Source organism: Nomascus leucogenys, chromosome 16 (assembly GCF_006542625.1).
Source record: "Nomascus leucogenys isolate Asia chromosome 16, Asia_NLE_v1, whole genome shotgun sequence".
NCBI classification, from domain to species: Eukaryota; Metazoa; Chordata; class Mammalia; order Primates; family Hylobatidae; genus Nomascus; species Nomascus leucogenys.
In genome coordinates this window covers 75677147-75699195 of record NC_044396.1, presented here as the reverse complement: position 1 = coordinate 75699195, position 22049 = coordinate 75677147, and the positions used below count along the sequence as shown (strand labels likewise).

At 47.5% G+C, this 22049-nt stretch overlaps 1 protein-coding gene across 1 annotated transcript; it reads left to right on the top strand.

Moving 5' to 3' along the window:
- Positions 1–5808: 5808 nt before the first annotated feature.
- On the top strand, positions 5809–13068 carry KLHL38 (kelch like family member 38). The gene is made up of 3 exons (XM_003256180.4): positions 5809–7176; positions 11729–11834; positions 12715–13068. The coding sequence occupies exons 1-3, from the start codon at positions 5827–5829 to the stop codon at positions 13002–13004; spliced, it is 1746 nt and encodes a 581-aa protein (XP_003256228.2). The 5' UTR covers positions 5809–5826; the 3' UTR covers positions 13005–13068.
- Positions 13069–22049: the final 8981 nt, after the last annotated feature.

The window sequence follows — 22049 nt, the reverse complement described above, 5'->3', positions numbered from 1 at the left end:
TAAATGCCTATCTCACCAAGAGGGAACGCCTGGTCCTGGGGAGCAGAAAGGCCAAGACAGTATATTATTCTTTGTGACTCACAGTGCTAAAACAGGAGAGTAAGAAAGCATCCTTGGTCCTGTTCTTTCTTTCTTCCCAGTTTGAGAGCCCAGAAAGCTGATCTGTGGCATAAATGATGGATGAGGTCAGACTTTAGTTTGCAGGAAGAAAGAGGGGGGCAGACAGCCGGGTTATACCAACAATCTGCTAGCCGTCCTGACGTCATCCCTGTTGTCCTTTTTTTCCCCGTTATTCTCCCCAGGGGAAAAAAATATGAAGATATTTTCTGGTGGTAGAGCAGGGTGGAGGAAGAGTCGGGAATGTAGTCATTTGCACTACTGGCCTAGTCAGAGTAGCCTTAAAATTTTTGCTTCTGGAGGACGGTCGTCATGGCAACCCCTGGACTCCTGGAGCAGGCCCCCTTTCTGCCTTTGTCTGGAGTACAAAGTCCTTGTTCAGCTTTCAACAGGCTGCTGAAAAAACACACCCAGCCAGATAGACACAGACACAGATAGACAGGCTCTCACGTATACTTAAAAACATTTTGAATCTTATATCAAGACACAGGTTTCTTCCTACAGCTTGTAATGATTCAGTTAATTGCAACCTTACCTGTCTGCTCCTCATGTTTCTCTCCACCTGTGGGAACAGGAGATTCTCTGATGCTGGCAGGGGACAGCCTTTCAGAGAGACCACAGCACCACGAGGGCCTTTATGTGCATGTTTGTCCATCCTTGAAACACAGCACTCACCACAGCTATGGTTCCTAATTAGAGTGAGGGGAATTCTCCCGGAAGGGGCAGGTGGGGAGCACGGCCCCGAGTGGGTTGAGAGGACTGAGGGTAAGGTTGTGACAGAGAGTGTTTCGTGGCTTCCCAGCTGTTGTTGTCAAACCTGCTGCTGACAGGAGCCAGCCTGCCCTTTACTTGGGGACCCAGACCCCCCACACCCAGATAGGAAAGAAACCAAGGCCTCCTGAGTCAAAGTGCCCACCATGGCAATCCAAAACTCCAGGAGGAAAATGAAGGCTTTCCAGATTGACTTACAAGGGCAAACTCATCAAGGGCACCTGCTGGGAGCTCGACTTAGGTTTCTTCTCTGCACCTGGCTTCAGGCCAGAGCCTTGAGGAAGCTCTGAAGAGCCCTCATCCCTCAGTCTCAGCTTCTCCCTGTCCCTGTTCTAGGCCACAGATTGCAGAGAACACCTCAGGGTACAAACCATAGGAAGGTGAACTAGAAGGGCCAGGTGAGGAAATAAGTGCAGAGAAGTTAAGTGACTCATCCAAAGATGCACAGCTAGTTGACAGCAGAGCCCAGACTGAATGCCAGGACTCCTGGAGGCTAAGTAGATCATGAGGAACATAGCAATTGCTCAAGGAAAAGGAAAATGCTAGAACGCACAGGGGACCAACTGAGACACTGAAAACCAGGCACCAAGACCCATTGGAATCTAATGAGATTAATTTTAGGTAATAATATAATACTGACCATACTTTACTGTGAATATACACTGTGCCAGGCACTTTACTGCATACTGCACATACATCATTTCGCTGTGACAAGGATGGTTATCTCCGCTTAACAGATGGAGAAATTGAGGCTGGAAGAATATAAATAACTTACCCAAGACCACATGAATAATGAGGGGAAATGCCAAGATTATCCCCAGCCCTTCTGCCCCCAAAGTTCAGGCCTTGACTTGTTATGATACTGACTTTCATCAAAAGGAGGGCCATGATTCATGCCTGTAATCCCAGCACTTTGGGAGGCCAAGGTGGGTGAATCTCTTAGGCCCAGCAGTTCAAGACCAGCCTGGGCAACATAGCAAAACCCTGTCTCTACAAAAAATAGATGGATGTGGTGGCTCATGCCTGTAGTCAGCTTCTCAGGAGGCTGAGGTGGGAGGATCACTCGAGCCTTGGAGTTGGAGGCTACAGTGAGCCATGATCATGCCACTGCACTCCAGCCTGGGCCACAGAGTGAGACCCTGTCTCAGAAGAAAAAAAGAAAAGGAGGGACAATGAGCTGAATGTCCTCATTGATCTCATTTCTTTTAGGTTGCCCATATGTTCAGGCACTAGACTAAGACATCTTCTAGATGAAAGTTAAGACAAAAAGTAGAAACCTCCCTGAGAGAAATCAACTCATGAATGGGTTGGTTGGGTTACATGTGGGTGGTAGAGATGCTTTTTTGGGTCAAGCTTGGGCTTATGTGTGTGTTTGCCGTGTTGAACACCAAGACTCTGTGTCTTGACATTTGACATTTGACGTAGAACCAGGATCCTCTTGGTAGGCCAGGCCAGCAAAACAGGGCCTATTTTTTCTAAACATTAGAAACCAAAAGATTTAGTAAATTTGGTCAGACATTGATGCTGCACACTAAGATCTATCTGAACAATTGACAGGGCTGGATTCCAGAAGGTTTAATTGGTAAGGGGATGTAGGGGAAAATCCAAGATCCTTCCCAGGGAACGGTGCTGTGTTAATTCACTCCTGGAAGCCCCTACCTATTACCCTCAGAACAAATCCTTGGCTTGCTTGCTGCCTGGAAGAGAAATCATGCAGGCGTTTCAGAGCATTAAGGAAGTTATTTCTTCCTCATGTTCACTCCGAGGTCAAGGACAAGAATGCTAGCTTTGGCGTTGGGAGGACCTCAGTTCAGTTCCCAGCCTGAACTCAAGTCTTGCACTGCAGTATAAAACAAGTGTTTTACTTTTCACTTCATCACATTATTGGATTTGATTATGTGGATAATCAGGGCTGCTCCAGAGCGCATTTGCAGGGCAGTCTACGCAGTAAGCCATACATGGCAGCTCTGCTAAACCGGCACAGCAGACGGTGGTGTGAAGTCCACCCAGCAAAGCTCCCTCTCTTTCCCCATTCTCCATTCTGTTCCAGCTCAATGCAGGAACTGTATGAAATTCATCCCCTCTAAGCCAGGCCCTCTGCTGGGTGCTAGGAATAGAGCTACAATGAAGTCAAGATTCCTGCTGCCCAGAGACTTCCACTCTAATAAAAGAGACACAGGCAAGTAAAGATAATCTCAGTGAGGTATGAGGCATGCCATCAGAGGTATGTAGAAGAATGGAAACTGCACAGAGGAGTGTGAAATTAGTTGTCTTAGAGAGGAGTAAAAAGACTTGCAGAGAAGTGATACGCAAACCAAGTTTTGGAGGATGAACAGAAACAGTGAAAATGATAGAGTGAGCAGAGGGGAAGAGCTCATGGAAAGGGATAGAGTACGAATCAGAGGATCCCCGGGCTCTTTCAGGAATGTGGCTACTCACTTATTATGTTACCAGCATAGCTCACCAACTCGGACATATGGAGGAACAGCTCCTCTCGCCTGCTCCCTGCTTGTGCCCCCATGGGTCTCTGACCCCCTTAGCTTAGGCCTCCTGCTCCTAATTCTGGCCTCCAGGCCCGTGGCCCCAGTAACATGCTTTGGATCCATTTCCCTGGCCTTGACCTTCTGGACTCTTTTGGGCATAATCCACTCTATGATCTGCAACTGTGAATGAGAGACTCTCGTCCTTCCACCCTGCCCTGTGGTGTCCCAAAGGACAGGCCAGCCCAGCTTCTCCAACAGCGACCAGATGCATACAAGGATCTATAAGTGTCTCATGGAGCTAGACTACCACACACGAGTGGCAGTAGATGTGGTTCCAGAAGCAGACAGGACACCAATCCGATTCCGGCTAAGGAGTCCTGCAGACATGGAGAGCCACTGAAGGGCCTGATGCTGGGGACTGGCAAATTCTGAGTTGCTTCCCCAGGGGCTGCTCCAGAGGAGACAGGGTGGATGTATTGGAGAGAGAAGTACTAGGAGCAAAGAAAAATAAATGCATAGAAGGCCATTGCACTAGTTGAGCAAGACTTTGAGTAGGAGACAAAGTCAGGCTTCCCTGCCTTTCGTGGCTAAGACAATCACGGACCTCCCTGAAGGCAGGGGCAGGACAGACCTGAGGTCCCCCTCACTCTCTCTCGTGATTCTGATTGTTATTGAAAGCTGCCTCCTACCACATCACTATCATCATTCCTCCCCCGATTCTCTACCTCCTCCTTCTTTTCCTCCTCCTCTTCCTCCTCCTCTTCTTCCTCCTCTCTTCTCTCTCCCTCCCTCTGTCCCTGCTTCTTCTTCCTCCTTATCCTCCTTCGTCTTCTTTCTCTCTCTCCCTAAAGCAATATGCCTTGCCTCCTGCCTCTAGCTCAAGCTGCCAGACAAGACAAAATGGAAAAGTAAGACAGAAAAGGAAGTCTGAACTATAAAAAGCCAGCTGAAGAGCAATCAGCACGTGTCTGGGAGAGGCAGACGTGACAGGAGGAGCTCAGCCTTGCCACTGTCAATCAGAGGCTCCTGAGTAAGGAGACCTCACAAAGGTTTGGGCCTTTAGGAGTCTGGAAACCCTGGGGTGCTCAACAACAACAACAACAACAACAAAAAAAAAAACAACTTTTATCATGGATTTCGTCACCTAGGATCCTGGAGGAGGAAATCACAGCTCTCCCCAGGGATCCTGCCAGGCAGATGGTGGGAAATAGAGATCCATTGAATAGCACCCACAGGCTCATGTTCCAGCTTCCCTTGTGACCACCTGCCACCTTCACTGTGGCCCAGAACCATCTTCAGTGACTCTCCACAGGTCACAGCAACCTGTTTACAGACAGCTAGAAATCTCAGGCACTTTTAGGACAGGGGACTCGGGATGGTTCCAAGCAGACAGCAAAGTCTTCTCTAAGAGAAGCTGCTCCTCCCGATCTATTTTTGCCGATGTAAACACTTGCCAAGGAAACAAGGCATGTGGGCATGCGCGGGCCCTGCAGGCCCTCGGGTTGCTGCAAAAGGCAACTGGAAAGTCACATGTCATAACAGTGGAAAGTACATATGCAACTATTCTTAGCCCTGGAATGTATACACTGTCTCCCTGCCCAGAAGTCCTTGCACAAAGCTCTAGAAAACTATGAAAGTGCCTTCAGCATAAACAAATCCAGAAATCTCCCAGGACAAATCATTTGCCAACTGAAAGAAAGGCCTGGGGTTTATGGTTTCCCTCAGAGCTAGAGGTAGAAACTCTCCGGGGGGACAAGTCAGACCAGGCATCAGTGGATGTCACTGCAGCAAAACAAGGTAAGTGTCCCTCATGCTTATTTCTTCTGCAAGTAGACAGCCAGGTGTCATCCAATAAACCAGCGGATTGTTTGGTCTTTCCTTTTATTTATTCCATCTTTAAAACAAGACTCAATGAATCATATTTAAATATATGTATCAAAGGTCCATTTTCTTCCCTCATTTCTGTCCAGTGACCAGAGGGCCACACCTCCAGAGTATCATCCTTGGAGAATGATTGACACCCAGAAAGAGATGTTTAGACATCTGTTACTCAATAACAGATATGCCATCGATCTGGAAAAAGGCTCATGAACTTCTGCTGGTCAAATGAATGGACTGTTATCTTGCTTCAGACTAACATTTCAGCTTCTGATAACAGAGTAACTTCCAACAACTTTAGTTTATTTGTTTGGTTGTTTCTCTCAGATTAACTGAAGATACTATTTGCCTATTACTTTTGAAAATAACCATAACCCGAAAGGGCTCAGGTCTGAGATGTATGTGGCCTTCCTTTCCAATCTTCCCTACACAATATCCATGGTGACATCCACAAACATCATGGGGAATGGAATAGGAGCACTGGTCTTGGAGTCCCCGCAGCTGAACCCTCCAGCACATGCAGCTGAGAAAGACTTGACTCTTGCTGACTCTGGGGGCTTCCTTCCCTCTTTGTAGGATGGACGAGGAGTCACCAGATGGGCTGCTCTTCAAAGACCATGACTTCTCTTCTGACTTGTTGAGGCAGCTCAACAGTTTAAGGCAAAGCAGGATCCTGACTGATGTGAGCATCTGTGCCGGTGCCCGGGAGATCCCCTGCCACCGCAACGTGCTGGCCTCTAGCAGCCCCTACTTCAGGGCTATGTTCTGCAGCAGCTTCCGGGAGAAGAGTGAAGTCAAAGTGCAGCTGAAAGGCATTGATCCCCCAACCCTGGACCAGATCGTCTGCTACGTGTACACGGGGGAGGCACGCATCGCCGCTGACAATGTCCTCCCCATGATGGAGGCTGCCTCCATGCTGCAGTTCCCCAAGCTGTTTGAGGCCTGCTCCTCATACTTGCAGAGCCAGCTGGCCCCCAGCAACTGCCTGGGCATGATCAGACTCTCAGAAATCTTAAGCTGTGAGACCCTAAAGAAGAAAGCCAGGGAGGTGGCACTGACGTCCTTCCCAGAGGTGGCCGCGTCGGCCGACCTGAAGGAGCTCGGCGCCTTGGAGTTGAGAGACTATCTCGGAGATGATGGGCTCTGTGGGGAGGAGGAAAAGGTGTTTGAGGCCCTCATGGTTTGGATCAAGCATGACCTCCAGGCCCGGAAGCGATACATGCAGGAACTGTTCAAGCAGGTCAGGCTGCAGTACATCCACCCGGCCTTCTTCCACCACTTCATTGCCAACGATGCCCTCCTGCAGTCCTCGCCTGCATGCCAGATCATCTTGGAGACCGCCAAGAGACAGATGTTCTCTTTGTGTGGCACCAGCGCCCCAGACTGCAAACTCCTGTTGCATGTCCCTCCAAGAAACTCTTATCAAGATTTCCTCATCCTCTTGGGCGGAAGGAAGGACAGCCAGCAGACCACCAGGGACGTCCTACTGTACAGCAAACAGACCGGCCGATGGCAGAGCCTTGCCAAACTCCCGACACGGCTGTACAAGGCCTCTGCCGTCACCTTGCACCGCAGCGTCTATGTGCTGGGGGGCATGGCTGTCAGCTCAGGGAGAAGCCTGATCAGTCACAATGTCTACATCTTCTCCCTGAAACTCAATCAGTGGAGGCTGGGGGAGCCCATGCTGGTGGCCCGCTACTCCCACAGAAGCACTGCCCATAAGAACTTCATCTTCTCCATCGGAGGGATTGGAGAAGGGCAGGAGCTCATGGGCTCCATGGAAAGGTATGACAGCATCTGCAATGTCTGGGAGAGTATGGCCAACATGCCCGTGGGGGTGCTCCACCCTGCAGTCGCCGTGAAAGACCAAAGACTCTATCTCTTTGGAGGAGAGGACATCATGCAGAACCCCGTGCGCCTTATCCAGGTAAATGGCCGGTTCTTCCCATCACGTAACTGCATGAGTATGTGTGCATGGTCACACCCACACCTGCATGCACACACATGCACATGCATACATACATACCAACAAACACACATAGGCACATAAATACATATATGCACACATATACACAAATACACATATGCATACATGCATGCACACGTATATGCAGAAATGTATATTCATGCATACATGCATACACATTATGCACACATGTATGCACATACCAACATGCATACATGTGCACATGCATACACATATACAATTCATGCATACGTACACACATGTACATATATCTACACACACATACACACATTTATACATATGCACAAACACAAATACATGCATGCATACATGCACACACGTGCACTCGTGTACACATATACAAACACTTGTCATTTGCAAGGAAGGAAGAGAGGAAGGGAGGGAGGGAAGAAGGATTTTCAGCAAGATATTTTTCAATTTATGAATTCTTTTTGTGCAAGAATAATACATACAAAGGACATCAAATACCATCCCTATGCACAGAGTTTATCTTCATTTGATGAGAAAAAAATATATCTAAAAATTCAAGTTATTATAGAGCGTATTGAATGTCAGATAGTGAAGTCCCATAGGAATTTAGCAGATGCTTCTAACTCAAGTCAGTAAGGCCTTAAAAGAAGATTCCCAAGCCTTGGTCCACACCTCTGTGACCAAATCCCCTGGAACCTGACCTCACATCACTGAATCAAAATATCTTTATGTGACATCCTAAAATGTATGGTTTACAAAAGTCCCCAGGACACTCTAAGGTGTAGCCAGGTTGGGAAACCCCTACTTTTAATGATTGGCAGACATTAATTTCACTAACAAGCTGTCTGAGAAGTATGATCAATAAAGGCCACATTTCAGAATATTATGTGTTTTCCAACTTTATGCAAGTTCCTGGTAAGCTCTGCAGAACATGAATATTGAGCCTGCCTTTACAGATAATCAGAAGCACCCACGAGATGTACTTTGCTCATTTATGAGAGTTATGTTGAACACCAACCACTGTGAAGGGCCTGGAGACTCAGCAATTTACACATAACCCTCAGTTGCAATTCAGATGCTGAAGAGAGGGGTGCTCTAAGAGCACAGGCGGGATGCCCTAAACCAGTCTAGAGCAAGCTTGCCCAACACGCATGCAGCCCAAGACAGCTTTGAATGCGGCCCAACACAAATTCATAAACTTTAAAACATGATGAGATTTGTTTTTTGCGATTCTTTTAGCTCATCAGCTATCATTAGTGTTAGTGTGCTTTATATGTGACCCAAGACAACTCTTCTCCCAATGTGGCCCAGGGAAGCCAAAAGACTGGACACCGCTGGTCTAGAGGGAATCAGAGAGAGTGCCAGGGTTAAGGGAATGTTGGAGCAAACCCTGTGAAGTTGGCTGAAGAGGACTTGAGCAGGGAGGCAGGAGAGAAGAGAGGAAGATGGGGATGGAGAATAAAAGAGGAGGGAGAGGGGTGGGGTCGGTGCTAAGAAAGCACGTAAGGGAAGATCCAACTTAGAGGGAGATGCAGGAAGCTCCTGCACCTCCTGAAGCCGGAATCAGAGTTCTCTCTTGAGGGAGGGGGAGTGGTCCTGGGTAAGGGAGCAGCTCATAAGAAGGCTCTGAAGCACAAACAGGTGCAGCCCATGGCCTTGGGCAGCCAAAAGCAGGACAATGAAGTTGCAAGACAGAGCAAAGAGGAGAAGGGCAGTGTGCTGAGGGGTGGCTAGGGGCGGGTGTCAGTCCTCATGTGATCTCCATCAGCCCCCTTCTCAGGCTACCGGGAGCAACCTCCTCCACCCACATCGCAGCCCGTGAGCCCCTCCTAGAAAAATCCTGGAACCTTCTTGAGGGATGGATATTTGTGGAGATGAGGCTGGCCCGGCTGGGCTTTCTAGGCCTTGTCAAGGAATTGGGATTAGCCTGAGAGGAACAGAACTTCATTGAAGGCTTTCAAGAAAGGTGGACGAGGTAAAACACAATTCATATTTTTAGAAGTTCCATCTGGATTGGAGGGGGCCTGAGTGGACAAAGGGGAGAACTGGGAGACTCTTCTAGAGTTCCAGGCAAGGGTGCTGATGGCTTGGGCTCGGTCAGTTCCAGTGAAGATTTTTTTCTTGCCTTCACTTCTCCAGCCATTATTTTCAGCTCCTCCCTGACCATCCAGGCAGATTCCGAGTCTTTCTAGAACCACTGTTCTAAATCCCACTCCTCTACTTGAACTGGGGTAGACATTCTGCTCCCCTCCAGGCCCTGACCACACCATACAGGTAACAAAGTGCTTCCATGTCAAGCTGGAGCCCCTCCTTCTTTTCTATTTTTCAAAACAGAGTCCACAAATACGCTCATTATTTCACATTGCAAAACAGCCATTGACCTTCTGAGAATAAAACACAAAGTTTAAGCTTCAAGCTAACATATCAAGAAATGTATAGTACCATCAAACAAGACATTGCCAAGCCAAGAAAATATTAAACCTCTGAGGGATCCTTTTGCATTTCAGGATTAAGAAGAGAGAGAAGGGGAAAAGTATTCATTTCGATGCTTTTCTTATCTACTTTGCACTAGCTTTGAAATAGACATTCTACTCGTTCGAATATAGTTTAAAATGAACGCCTGGAGTCGCTTGATGGAGCAGGTTGGATTTTCAGGCACCGGTTGAGAGTTTTCTTCATAGGCTTGTTCATCTGTGTGTATGCGTTCTTTTCAGAACTACGCTGCCATGGTGTTATGACGCAAATTGCACTGTACCTGTACCTTTCCACCTGGCCTTCTCTCTACCTGTTTCTGGATGGGATTAAGCAAATCCTTTACCATAACAAAATATCGCTTCCTTCACTGGTCAAAGATCATCCTTTGTTATCCTTGCCCCAGCCTCTTTGGGGTATTATGAGCATAGTGAGCAAATGTTTAATCTATTTTTAAAGTCATACCCAAAGCTGAAGGAGAACAGAAAGGCCAGGAGGCAATTATTCATTCAAGTAAAATGCAACCAGTGTTTGCTTTTCTTCCAAGGATCCCACTTTCTAGAGAGTTTGTCACTTACATATTTTCCGATGAAACAGCCATTGCTACCTTCCCTTCCTCTAGCACTTGGCCTCTTCCAGGATTCACTGACTTCTTGAAGGACAGACAGAGACCTCACGAGGTCTCCAGTCTCAAAAGCCTTCATCAGCAAAGGCCACAGTTTCATGGCTCCAGGCAGAGCCATGAGTGTGGTGGTGAAGAGCATGGACTCTGAGCTTGGTCAGACCAGCTCTCCCACTCACTGTAGTTGTATGACCCTGGGCATGTCATTTGACCTCTCAGAGCCTCAGTGGTCTAAACTGAAAGATGGAAGAAATAATAATACCTACCTCATAGGACGGTTATGAAGATCAAATTTAGTAAACTGATTTTTTAGACATCTTTAATAATGCTGGTAATCTTACTTTATTTTATTTTATTTCTTGAAAAGGAGTTTGGCTCTGTCACCCAGGCTAGAGTGCAGTGGTGTGATCTGAACTCACTGCAACCTCCACCTCCAGGGCTTTAGTGATCCTCCCACCTCAGCCTCCTGAGTAGCTGGAACTACAGGCATGCACCACCACACACAGCTAATTTTTTTTTGTATTTTTAGTAGAGATGGGGTTTCACCACGTTGGCCAGACTGGTCCCAAACTCCTGACCTCCGTGATCCACCCACCTTGGCCTCCCAAACTGCTGAGATTACAGGCGTGAGCCACCGCACCCGGCCTCATAATTTTATTTTATAGGAAAAGATTTTCTAGCAAAGAATACTATGCCATTTTCCTCTGTAGCTAAATGTTCTTGTTCCTTCTTTGCTTATATGAAATTCATCCTATATATCTTGTGCTAAATTTTGCCCATAATGAACTAATTTACATTTGATATTTAGATTTAACACTGAGGACACTCACAGGAGAACATGTTTTGGGGGTGTTGATTTGATACACTGTTTCAAAGCATGGCAAAAGAGCCTGCTCCCTTCGCTTTGGTCTTTCTCCCCTTTCTCATGCTGCATTTTTCTAGGACTGTAATGACTTTCAGGCATGAACTGTTCAAAAGCCTTCCTCACTTAGCCTCAGATTTATTCTTGGCTCTATGACCTTCTTGGATAAACCAGAACATTTAGAAATTTAAACATGAGCTAGAAATAAAATATGATTGGAAAATCATTGGTTTTCTGAATACCTAAGTTTCTTCATTTCTCATTAAAAGAAAAACATGTTGCAAGCAAGGTAAGTAAAACACATATTACAATGCAAAACTCTTGGTTTATTCCATAGAATTACAGCCACTGAGTTCCTGGGGTCACAATAAGATCAATTTTTAATAATACAATCCTTCCTGTTTTTCAATACTGTTTTGTTTATTAACAATAGCTACATTTTTAAAACTGGAAAAAAGTAGGAAGAAAAATCTCACTCCTAGTTCACTCTCTTAATTACTACTTCCGTCTTTTTTTAGGAATATTTCACTTTAAAATGAAATGCCATGATTCTCTCTCTCCCTCAGGTTTATCACATTTCCAGAAACTCGTGGTTCAAAATGGAGACGAGAATGATCAAGAACGTGTGTGCCCCTGCAGTGGTGCTTGGGGAACGGATTGTCATTGTGGGAGGTGAGTCTGAACAGAGGATCACTGGGCGTGACACAAACTTGGCACCTTCTGTGGAAAAAAGGTCACTCATAGACAGATGTTATTCTACAAGACTGTCTTTTCAAAAGCACATCCAACCAACCAGAAGAGTGTGGAGAATCTGACAAAACTCTTTCCTCATGCAGAAGTTTTTCCCTGTCTTTATCTGTAAACAAGGGATGAAATAATACCTATCTCACAGAGCTGTTGTGATAATTAATGTACTTGTGTATCTAAAGCACTTAGCACTATCCCAGATACATGGTAAATAAAAAATGTTTGCTTCTGCTTACAATATTAGCTACTAATAGTTTGTTTCTCTGTAATCAAATCATAGTGTCATGGTTAAGAGGACTGGTATTGGGGTCAGATAGACCCGGGCTCAAATCCTGGCTCTGTCACTAACTGGCTATATACTTTTAAGCAAGTTAAACATCTTTCTGTGCCTCAGTTTGTCCATCCATAAAATGAGGATCCTAAAAGTAACTACCAGATAGGGCTGCTGTGGGGAACCCACTTCTGAGTTTCCAAAGGATTGTCATAGTTCTTGAGTGGGCATTTGAGACAGGAAGAGGCCAATGAGGCCGAGAAAGTTACAGGAATCAGGAGGCCGCTCTCAATCTAAGAATGGCTTATATGCTGCCTTAACTTGGGGTGAAGGTCAGAGTCAGACAGATCTGCGTGCCAGCCCCCACTCTGCCACAAAGCAGGCCTTGGCAGGTTAGCTCAACATCCCACGCCCTAGTTCAGAGCCTCAGCCTCAGCCTTAGGCAGTGGCAGGAGTCAGATGCGTCCCAGGACTGCTGACCTCCAGTCCCAGATGAGCAACGCTGAGCTTGCCCATGTGTCATTTGGTTTTCAGGTTACACAAGGAGGATTCTTGCTTATGACCCTCAATCCAACAAATTTGTCAAATGTGCGGACATGAAAGACCGGAGGATGCACCACGGGGCCACGGTGATGGGAAACAAACTCTACGTGACTGGCGGGCGGCGGCTGACCACGGACTGCAACATTGAGGACTCCGCCTCCTTCGATTGCTACGACCCCGAGACGGACACCTGGACATCCCAGGGACAGCTGCCACACAAGCTCTTTGACCACGCCTGCCTCACTCTCCAGTGCATACCCCGCACGTCTGCCCTCCCATGAGGTCGACAAGAAACCTTCTGCCCTAGTCAAAATGCCTTCTGTTGCCAGGGACACAAACCCGGCTCCAAAGGGCTTAACCCTTAAAAGCTGCAGGGAGAGCTCACAAGACTAAGGTACCAGAGTCGGGAGGCCTGGAACTAGGCATTGCATTGCCAGAACTCTCTCTCTCCTTCTCTGCCTCTTTCTCTCTCCCCCCCACCTCCGTCTGTCTCTGTCTCTCCCCCTTCTTTCTTTCTCTCTCTCCCCTATCTCTGTCTGTCTCTGTCTCTGTCTCTCTCTCTCTCTCTCTCTCCCTTTTTTTTTGTTTTTTGTTTTTTTGTTTTTTGTTTTTTGAGATGGAGTTTCCCTCTGTAGCCCAGGCTGGAGTGCAGTGGCGCTATCTCGGCTCACTGAAACCCCCACCTCCCAGGTTCAAGCAATTCTCACGCCTCAGCCTCCTGAGTAGCTGGGATTATAGGCATGTGCCACCAAGTCCAGCTAATTTTTGCGTTTTAGTAAAGACAGGGTTTCACTGTGTTGGCCAGGCTGGTCACGAACTCCTGGTCTCAAGTGATCCGCCGGCCTCAGCCTCCCAAATGCTGAGATTACAGGTGTGAGCCATTGCGCCTGGCCTGTCTCCTTTCTGTCTCAGTTTCTCTGTCTCTCTTCTCTCTCTCTGAGTCTGTCTGTCTCCTCCTCTCTGCTTCTCTCTCTTCTCTGTCTCTCTGGCTGCCTCTGCCCCTCTCTCTCTCTCTCTCTCTCAGTCTCCCCACTCTCTTCCTCTCTCTCCTCCCTAGGTTTTCCTCTCTCTCTAGCAATCTTCTTCATTTACCCACACAGTGTGTAGACAATGACAAATGATAAACCCAGACTCATTTTCCAGCTTTATATATACAGGAGAGAATGTTGCCATTATCCATACATTAAACCTAAAAAACAATGCGTATGGGCCTTTTTTGAATTTCATGTCTACCTCTTGAGCCAATCACTGTTGCCAGGACTGGCTAGTCCTGGACCACATCCCCACAGACAGAGGTGGGGTTACCTGTTGTCACTGACAGCCCATCCAAACTGCATGTAATGGGTTAGAAGCATTTCCCCAAAGAGAGAAGTCCAGACAAAAACCACATCTGCCCAGGACACCACTGAAATCTGGAACAAGAGGGCTGAGAGACCCCAGAGGATTCCTGGAACTGCTTGGTCCAGGTGGCATCATGAGAAATTGGCCCTGACCTTGCTTTTCTGCATTCTATGGATGTAGTACATTGAAATTCCAGAGACGTATGCACAATTCAATACCTAATGTTTGTAAAATTATCCTGCACTGCCAGAATAAAGTTTGTTTCTGGTGCCAAATGATGTTTTTCTGCAGCCTCTGGGGAGCTATAAACCTGCATAATTAATCAGGATGTTCATTTTGGTCAGTGTTATGAGGATTGCTCTTCTGGGGAAAGTCAACAAATTCCTTCAGTGCTTACAGCAGTCATTGCCCTCAGATGCCAGGGCTGACTATCTCTATAGCTCCCGTTATCTCGAGGTGCCTCCCACGCTGGCTCAGTCCCAAACACAGGAATAAGCTGAAGTGGAGAATAGCAGTTCTCAGCGCAGCCTGCACAACACAGTCATCTGGGAAGATGTTTGAAAATGGGGCCAGCTCCATTCGAGAAAAATGAATAGGGATGCTTTGTGGGGGGGGGACCAGAACACTGTATATTTTGAAAAGCTTCCCAGATGATTGATATGTACTGTCAGGGTTGAGAACCACTGCCCTGCTCAGCTGTGAGCACGGAAGACCCGCATGGCTGGTTTCATTCCCCTCCTGTCATGGTCAGCCCATCTGAGCCTAGCGATGTAGGCTAAGTCCTCTCCCCACTAACAGAAGCATCTGCCATCAGTCTTGCTGCCCTGAGCCTGGCACCAGAGTTCACTCCAAGCTGTAGCCTTCCTCCCCATCTGGCTCTCCAGGTTCATGTTCTAGACTTTTCCTTCTTTCTAAGTTGTCTTTTTTGTACTTCAGATTCTCCTGCTGGGGTCTGAAGTTCCGCTCTGCTCCCCAGATCTCTTGGCTGTGGTTCAGAGACCCTGCTTGGATCTCCAGCCCTGCTTCTCAGCCTGGACACTGTTCCCGTAGCTGCTGGCTGGCATCTTGTTCCAACCTAGTCTCTTTAAACCCCCTCTATTCAGGCTCTCAGTCCCAACCTCTATTAATTCACAGGACAGTTGATTGTTTAAAAGGGCATGGCACCCTTCCCCTCTCTTTTGCTCCCTCTCACGTGAAATGCTGGCTCTCTAATATGAGTTGGCTGTGTCCCTACCCAAATCTCATCTTGAATTGTAGCACCCATAATATGAGAGGACCCCAGTGGGAGATAATTGAATCATGGGGGTGGTTCCCCCATACTGTTCTCATGATAGTGAATAAGCCTCATGAGATCTAAAGGTTTTATAAGGGGTTTCCGTTTTCACTTGGCTCTCATTCTCTCTTGTCTGCCACCATGTAAGACGTGCCTTTTACTTTCCACCCTGATTGTGAGGCCTCCCCAGCCATGTGGAACTTTGAGTCCACTAAACGTTTTTTTCTTTGTAAATTCCCCAGTCTTCGGTATGTCTTTATCAGCAGCATGAAAACGGACTAATATGCTCTCCTTCCCCTCCTCCATGAGTGGAAGCAGCCTGAAGCCCTCACCAAAAGCAGATGCTGGTGCCATGTTTCTTGGACAGCCTGCAGAACCATGAACCAAATAAACCTGTTTTCTTTATTAATTACCCAGCCTCAGGTATTCCTTCATAGCAACAGAAAACGGACTAACACATCCCCTTTTTCTGTTTTCACACTTGCTGTGCCCTCCCCATGAAAACATTTGCCCCACACATTATACCCACATGGTTCACTCCCTCAATCCCCCCAGGTCTCTGCTCAAAGATGCCTTCCTTCCCTGACCACCCACTCTTCACGTAATCCATCAACAGGTCCTGTCTGCAACACCCCTGGGAAATAGATCACAAACACCTGCAGCTTCTCCATCTTCACTGGTGCTTCCCCAACTCAAGCCATCTTCATCTGATCAGCCTCCAAAATGTGCCCCCTGCTTCCGCTACTGCCCCCTGAGCCTTCCTTAGCAACAGTCAGAGTGATCTTTTTTTTTTTTTGAGATGGAGTCTCGCTCTGTCGCCCAAGCTGGACTGCAGTGGCGCGATCTCGGCTCACTGCAAGCTCTGCCTCCTGGGTTCACGCCATTCTCCTGCCTCAGCCTCCCGAGTAGCTGGGACTACAGGTGCCTGCCACCATGCCCGGCTAATTTTTTGTATTTTTAGTAGAGACGATGTTTCACCGTGTTAACCAGGATGGTCTCGATCTCCTGACCTGGCGATCTCGGCCTCCCAAAGTCCTGGGATTACAGGCGTGAGCCACCGCGCCCAGCCAGAGTGATCTTTTTAAAACACAGAACTGATCATGTTACGCCCGTGCTTAAAATGATTCCATGGCTTCCCAGAGACCTTTGCATAAAGCCCCCAATCTTTTATGTAGCTTCTAGTTCATTCCCTAATCCAGCACCCACCTATCTCTCTGGCCTCATCTTTTGCCACCCTCACTCCTTGAAGTTGTCTCAGGCCCACTCTCCTCTCTTTCCTCAGGGCCTTTGCATATGCAGTTGCCACTACCTGATACACACCTCTCTTACCTCTTCACTCTACATAATTTCGATTTACACCTTACACACCAGATTAAGAGTCACAGCATCAAGCGTGTCTTCCATGCTTCCCCCACTCCAGTTTGGGTCAGCTCTCCTATTAAATACCCCTATCATTCCCCCTTTTGTTTTTCTTGTTGTTGCTGTTTTTGTTGGTGTTTTTTGTTGGTGTTTTTTGTTTTTTGAGACAGGGTTTCACTCTTGTTGCTCAGGCTGGAGTGCAATAGTGCAATCTCAGCTCACTGCAAACTCCACCTCCTGGGTCCAAGCAATTCTCCTGCCTTAGCCTCCCAAGTAGCTGAGATTACAGGCGTGCGCCACCATGCCCGGCTAATTTTGCATTTTTAGTAGAGACAGGGTTTCACCATGTTGGTCAGGCTGGTCTCAAACTATTGTTCTCAGGTGAGCCACCCACCTCGGCCTCCCAAAGTGCTTGGATTACAGGCATGAGCTACCATGCCTGGCCCCCTATTCTTCTCCTTTGAGACTCTTATCCTATTCGTAATTATTTGATCTCTGTCTTCCTCTCTAGACTTCTTATTCTGTCCTGTTCATCTCTGCATTCCCAGGGCTGGCCTCAGTGTCTGCCACATACATTATAGATCTTCCATAAACACATGATAAATGAATTAATGAATTAGTAAATGAATGAAGAGGCTGGATCTACATCGTCTCTGAGATCTCCATCACAAATTCAGAGGTAAATGTGTTGAGACACTAGTTCCCGTGCCCCAGATCCTCTGCTCGGAGTCATTCTGTCCTTCCCTCTTTCTTTCCCCCTGACCCACCCTGAACTGAGCCTGGCAAGTCTGGGTGGGGTATAAAATCACATGGCCCACCTGGGTCAAGCCTGGTGGGCAAAGAGCTTTATCCAGGGCACCCTATCTGCCTGGAATTAGAAGTGGGAGTCTTGTCTATAAACGCCTTCTGTGGCCTCCAAAAATCCTTCTGCTGGAGGCTTGCTAATCCCTTGACTGTCTTTTCCTTTCATCTCAGTCCAATATTTAATAAGGCATCAGAGTCTGTGGCTACTTACAGGTTGTCCAAGTCACCCTGGGGTACAAAAGAACTACATAAATTGCCTCCTGGGATTTATAAAGAAAGATGGCACTAGGGCCAGACACATCGCAGGCCAGCTTTGTGTGTCAAAGAAGATGCCTGCATGGCCAACGAATCCACACACCTGGACATCCCAGCAGCCAAACCCATTATCTGAATTAGGTTTCGAAATAATCTGCAGAATATGAGGGCTCCTCTCCAACCTGCCAAGGACAATCTCAGCCCAGAAAGAAAGAGAGATGGTTTTGGCACAAGGCTTCATTGGCCTCACTGGCTGGGGAGAGAGTCACAGTCCATGGCTGAGGTCAAAATATATTTAGCCAGCAGCCGTTAAACTGAAACGCTCTAAGTGAAAAATGTCAAACAGCCTGGCTAATCATCTCAACAGGCAATGAGGGAAGAGAGAGAAATTGAAGTAGAACAAGGGCTCAGCAAGAAAACACAAAGATTAAACACCCCGTGCCAATGCAAAGCAGTGAGCAGAGGAGAAGGAGCCAGCAGAGAAAATAGCGATGGCAGGAAGGAACTGAAGCAGGGAGATGGGGCAGTGGGGAGCAGGACCTGGGGAGACTGTGGCATTCAGCACCGCACAACCCACCTGACTCCTAGCCAGCATCTTAAAAGAAGGCCTGGCTGTGCTGAGGCCTCCCTCAGACCACACACTGGCCAGGGCATGACCAGCTAGTTACTGCATCGGGCCATCCCCTGGCAGAAGGACATGGCCCCAGCAGGACAGAGTCACTGGAATCCTGGCTTCTCTCTTTGAGACACTTCCTGATACTCTGCCCATAAGCAGTGGTGGCTCCTAGGGTAAACCCTCCCGGCCTGGAACCTCCAGTCCCCCTCCAGGTGGCCCCATCCTATGATCCTGCCTCAACCTCTTCAGTATCCACTCTTTCTGGTAACAACACAAAGGCCCAAGTATCTACTTCTTAAAACCAAAGTCCCAGCATAGGCTGAATTTACCCTTCCCACCTATAACAAAAGCCTGTCATGTCTCATAGGACAAGGACTGTGACTGGTTTTACTCAAACACATCATCCTGCCCAGGATGTCTGGGTCCTCCCCAGCCCCAGTAAGCCACGCACATCATGCCTCTGTGCCTTTGCACATGTTAGTCCCTCTGCTATGATGCTTTTCCCTACCCTTCCTAGTGAACTCCTACTTGACCCTCACCTCCTCTGTGGAGCCTTCTCCTAACTTTCTACCCAGGATCCCTCCCTTGATTCTAGCCCCTGTCACATTGAAACACATTAGGGACTTACTGAATCAGTCTGGAGTGGGAGCTCTTAAAGGGGGCAAGAACAAAGGCTTGGTGCTATTTGAACTCCCAGGCCAAGCTCAGTCAGTGTTTGGCAGACGATGCTCACATGCTTGTAGGATGAATGAATGGTTGCATGAGTGAATGAGCCCCAAACATCATCGGGGTGTCCAGGCTGCTAAGGGGTGAAAACAAGGGCTAAATTATCAAACAAACTGGGGGTTTAAATCAGATAGAAACCTAGATGGTGTCTAACCTTTAAAAATGATTGCAAGGCCAGGCGCAGTGGCTCCTGCCTATATAATCCTAGCACTTTGGGAGGCCAAGGTGGGTGGATCACTTGAGCCCAGGAGTTCAAGACCAGCCTGGGCAACGTGGTGAAACCCCATCTCTACAAAAAAGACACAAAAATTAGCCAGGCCTGGTGGTGGGACCTGTAGTCCCAGTTACTCTGGAGGCTGAGATGGGAGGATCAGCTGAGCCCGGGAGGTCAAGGGTACTGTGATCGCACCTCTGCGCTCCAGCCTGGGCCACAGAGAGAGACCCTGTCTCAAAAAAAAAAAGATTGCAGTTCTATCTGAGAACAATGAAAAACATAGCCTGGAGTAGTAAAATATGACAGGAAGAAAATAATATGGATTTTTACCCAGAGAACCTTATTCAAGACCAGCTGAAAGCATAGAGCAGATGGCCTTCGGATGATCAGGATCCCCAGATCTCTGCCAAGGTGCTATCTTCTTAGATCATTTTTCAGAGAATTCTTCCTCCAGTCCCCTGGACTTGGGAGACATTAAAGCCTTTTTCAGCCGAGGTACCCCAATTTCCCTTCCCAATAATCGCTTATTGGCAGAAGCAGCATGTTGTACTGCAGAGAACACAAACTTGGGAGCAAAAGAGACCTGGGCTCAATTCGAGTTTGGCAGTTCTACCACTTACTGGCAGTATTACTTTTGACAGGTTTCACCTCTCTGCACCGCAGCTTCCACATCTGTAAAGTGAAGGAATTTTTACCTCCCTGATGGACTGTTTCAAGGACAGAGAGAAAGATCATGGACATTAATGGACACAGTACAGTGTCTACCATAGAGTGGGCAATGGACACAGCTCGGTTCTTTTCTCCTCCTTTCTATTTTGGCCCTTCTCCTTGTCCTGAGGGCTGCCTAGTCTGCATGTCCCCAGTGCAAAACATTCCTAAGTATCCACTTTTACCAAGTATCAGCCGTTGAAGCAGATGACTGAGAATAGCCCCTCCACAGCAGCAGCCATGGCTTTTCACACCGGAGGACCCGCTTCATACAGCTTGGTCCACCTTACAGCCCCTTTCAGAAGGTTTTGAATTTGCAGTTACCCTGACTCTAAGGGTGGCCCTTTTATCTCCACCACCTAACTGGTCCACCCTTGTTAGTACTACTCTTCTGCTTATTCATTCATTCACACACTCGGTTATTCATGCATTCAACAAATATTGGCCATAAACTCCTATGTGTCAGACATCACATTAAATGTGGGAGTGGTGGAGCAGGGTGAGGCTCCTACTACCCAGGAGCTCACAGAGCAGTGGAGGTCTCCCAGCCTCATGTGCTGGAACAAGGAAAGGGGCAGGAAAGCAATGGCAAGACTCCAGTGGCTCATCTCAGGTGCTTCTGTACTGTATTTGTTTCCTGGGACTGCTGTTACAAAGCACCACAAACTGGGTGGCTTGAAACAAGAGCAATTGATTCTTTTACAGTTCTAGAGGCTAGAAGTTCAAAATCAAAGTGTCAGCAGGGCCGAGTTCCCTCTGAAGGCTCTAGGAAGAAATTCTTCCTTGTCTCTTCCTGGCTTCTGCTGGTTCTAACCATCTTTGACTTTTCCTTGGCTTACCACTGCTTCACTCCCATCTGCCTGAATCCTCCCACGGTCTTCTCTTTCTATGCCTTTTTCTTTATGAGGACATTCTCATTGGATTTAGGGCCCCCCTTCCCAGCATGGTCTCATCTTGATTCTTACCTTAATTATATCTGCAAAGACTTGATTTCCAAGTAAAGTCACATTCTAAGGTTCTGAGTGGACATGAATTTGGGGGCAAGCACCAGTTGACCCACTGCAGATGCTATCTGCCCCCAAGAAGCCATTCTTGGGGAGCCCTCAGCCCACTCTGCCCCAGGCTGGGCCACCATGACACTGACTCACCCCATGTCCCATATTTCATCAAGGGCATCTCATGGCTGAGGACTGTGTCTTTCATCCCTCTATCCCCCACTTCTTGCATGGGACCTGCCACTGAGAAGATGCTAAGCAAATATATATTGAACCAAACTAAACCATTACAAAGGAACTAGCAATTTTTAAATGGATTCCAAGGACTACAGGCCAATATATACAAAACGTAGCTTCCAATTACCTTCCCAAAAGTCCAAGGTGAGTAACATTCACCAAATACCATTGGAGAAGGAATTAGGGTCCATGAAGAGAAGCCCAGGGCCAGGCATAAGAAATTACATAAGAAGACTAATCTGTTGGCACAATGTTACCCACAAGGTCCTGTTCTCAATCTTGCCAACATAAGCCTTTGGGGTGACGTCATGGGAGGCTGTATGTTAAAGCAGAAGCCGATGTGGAGGGTGCTGGGATGTGGGTGGGGTCTGGTTCCGAAATGTCAGCTCTCACGCAGTCTTATAGGAATTCTAGGCTCCCATTCAAATACCACGTCATTCTCTTCATGTGGGGAATTTGGGTTTTGTTTTTCCTAAAGATATCCATGAGCCTCTTTTCCTCTTCATTTCACTTGTTTGATTTAATTAGAATGCCAGGGCCTGCGATCCAGAATTCCCCAGTAACCCTCCCATAACAAGTCAGTGGTCCAGAAAATGGTGCTTTGAGGACACAGACGGGGATTCAAGAATCTGAGGTGTTTGTAAGTGAGGAAGACGCAGGCACAGAGGTCTGTCCTATTCAAAATCAGCAGCTGTCTATGCCTTTTCCCCAAAAGACCTGTCAGCCCTGTTCACAGTCACAGGCAAGAGGGCCACCTCAGGGCAACAGCAAAATCAAAACCTTCTGAAAGAGGCTTTA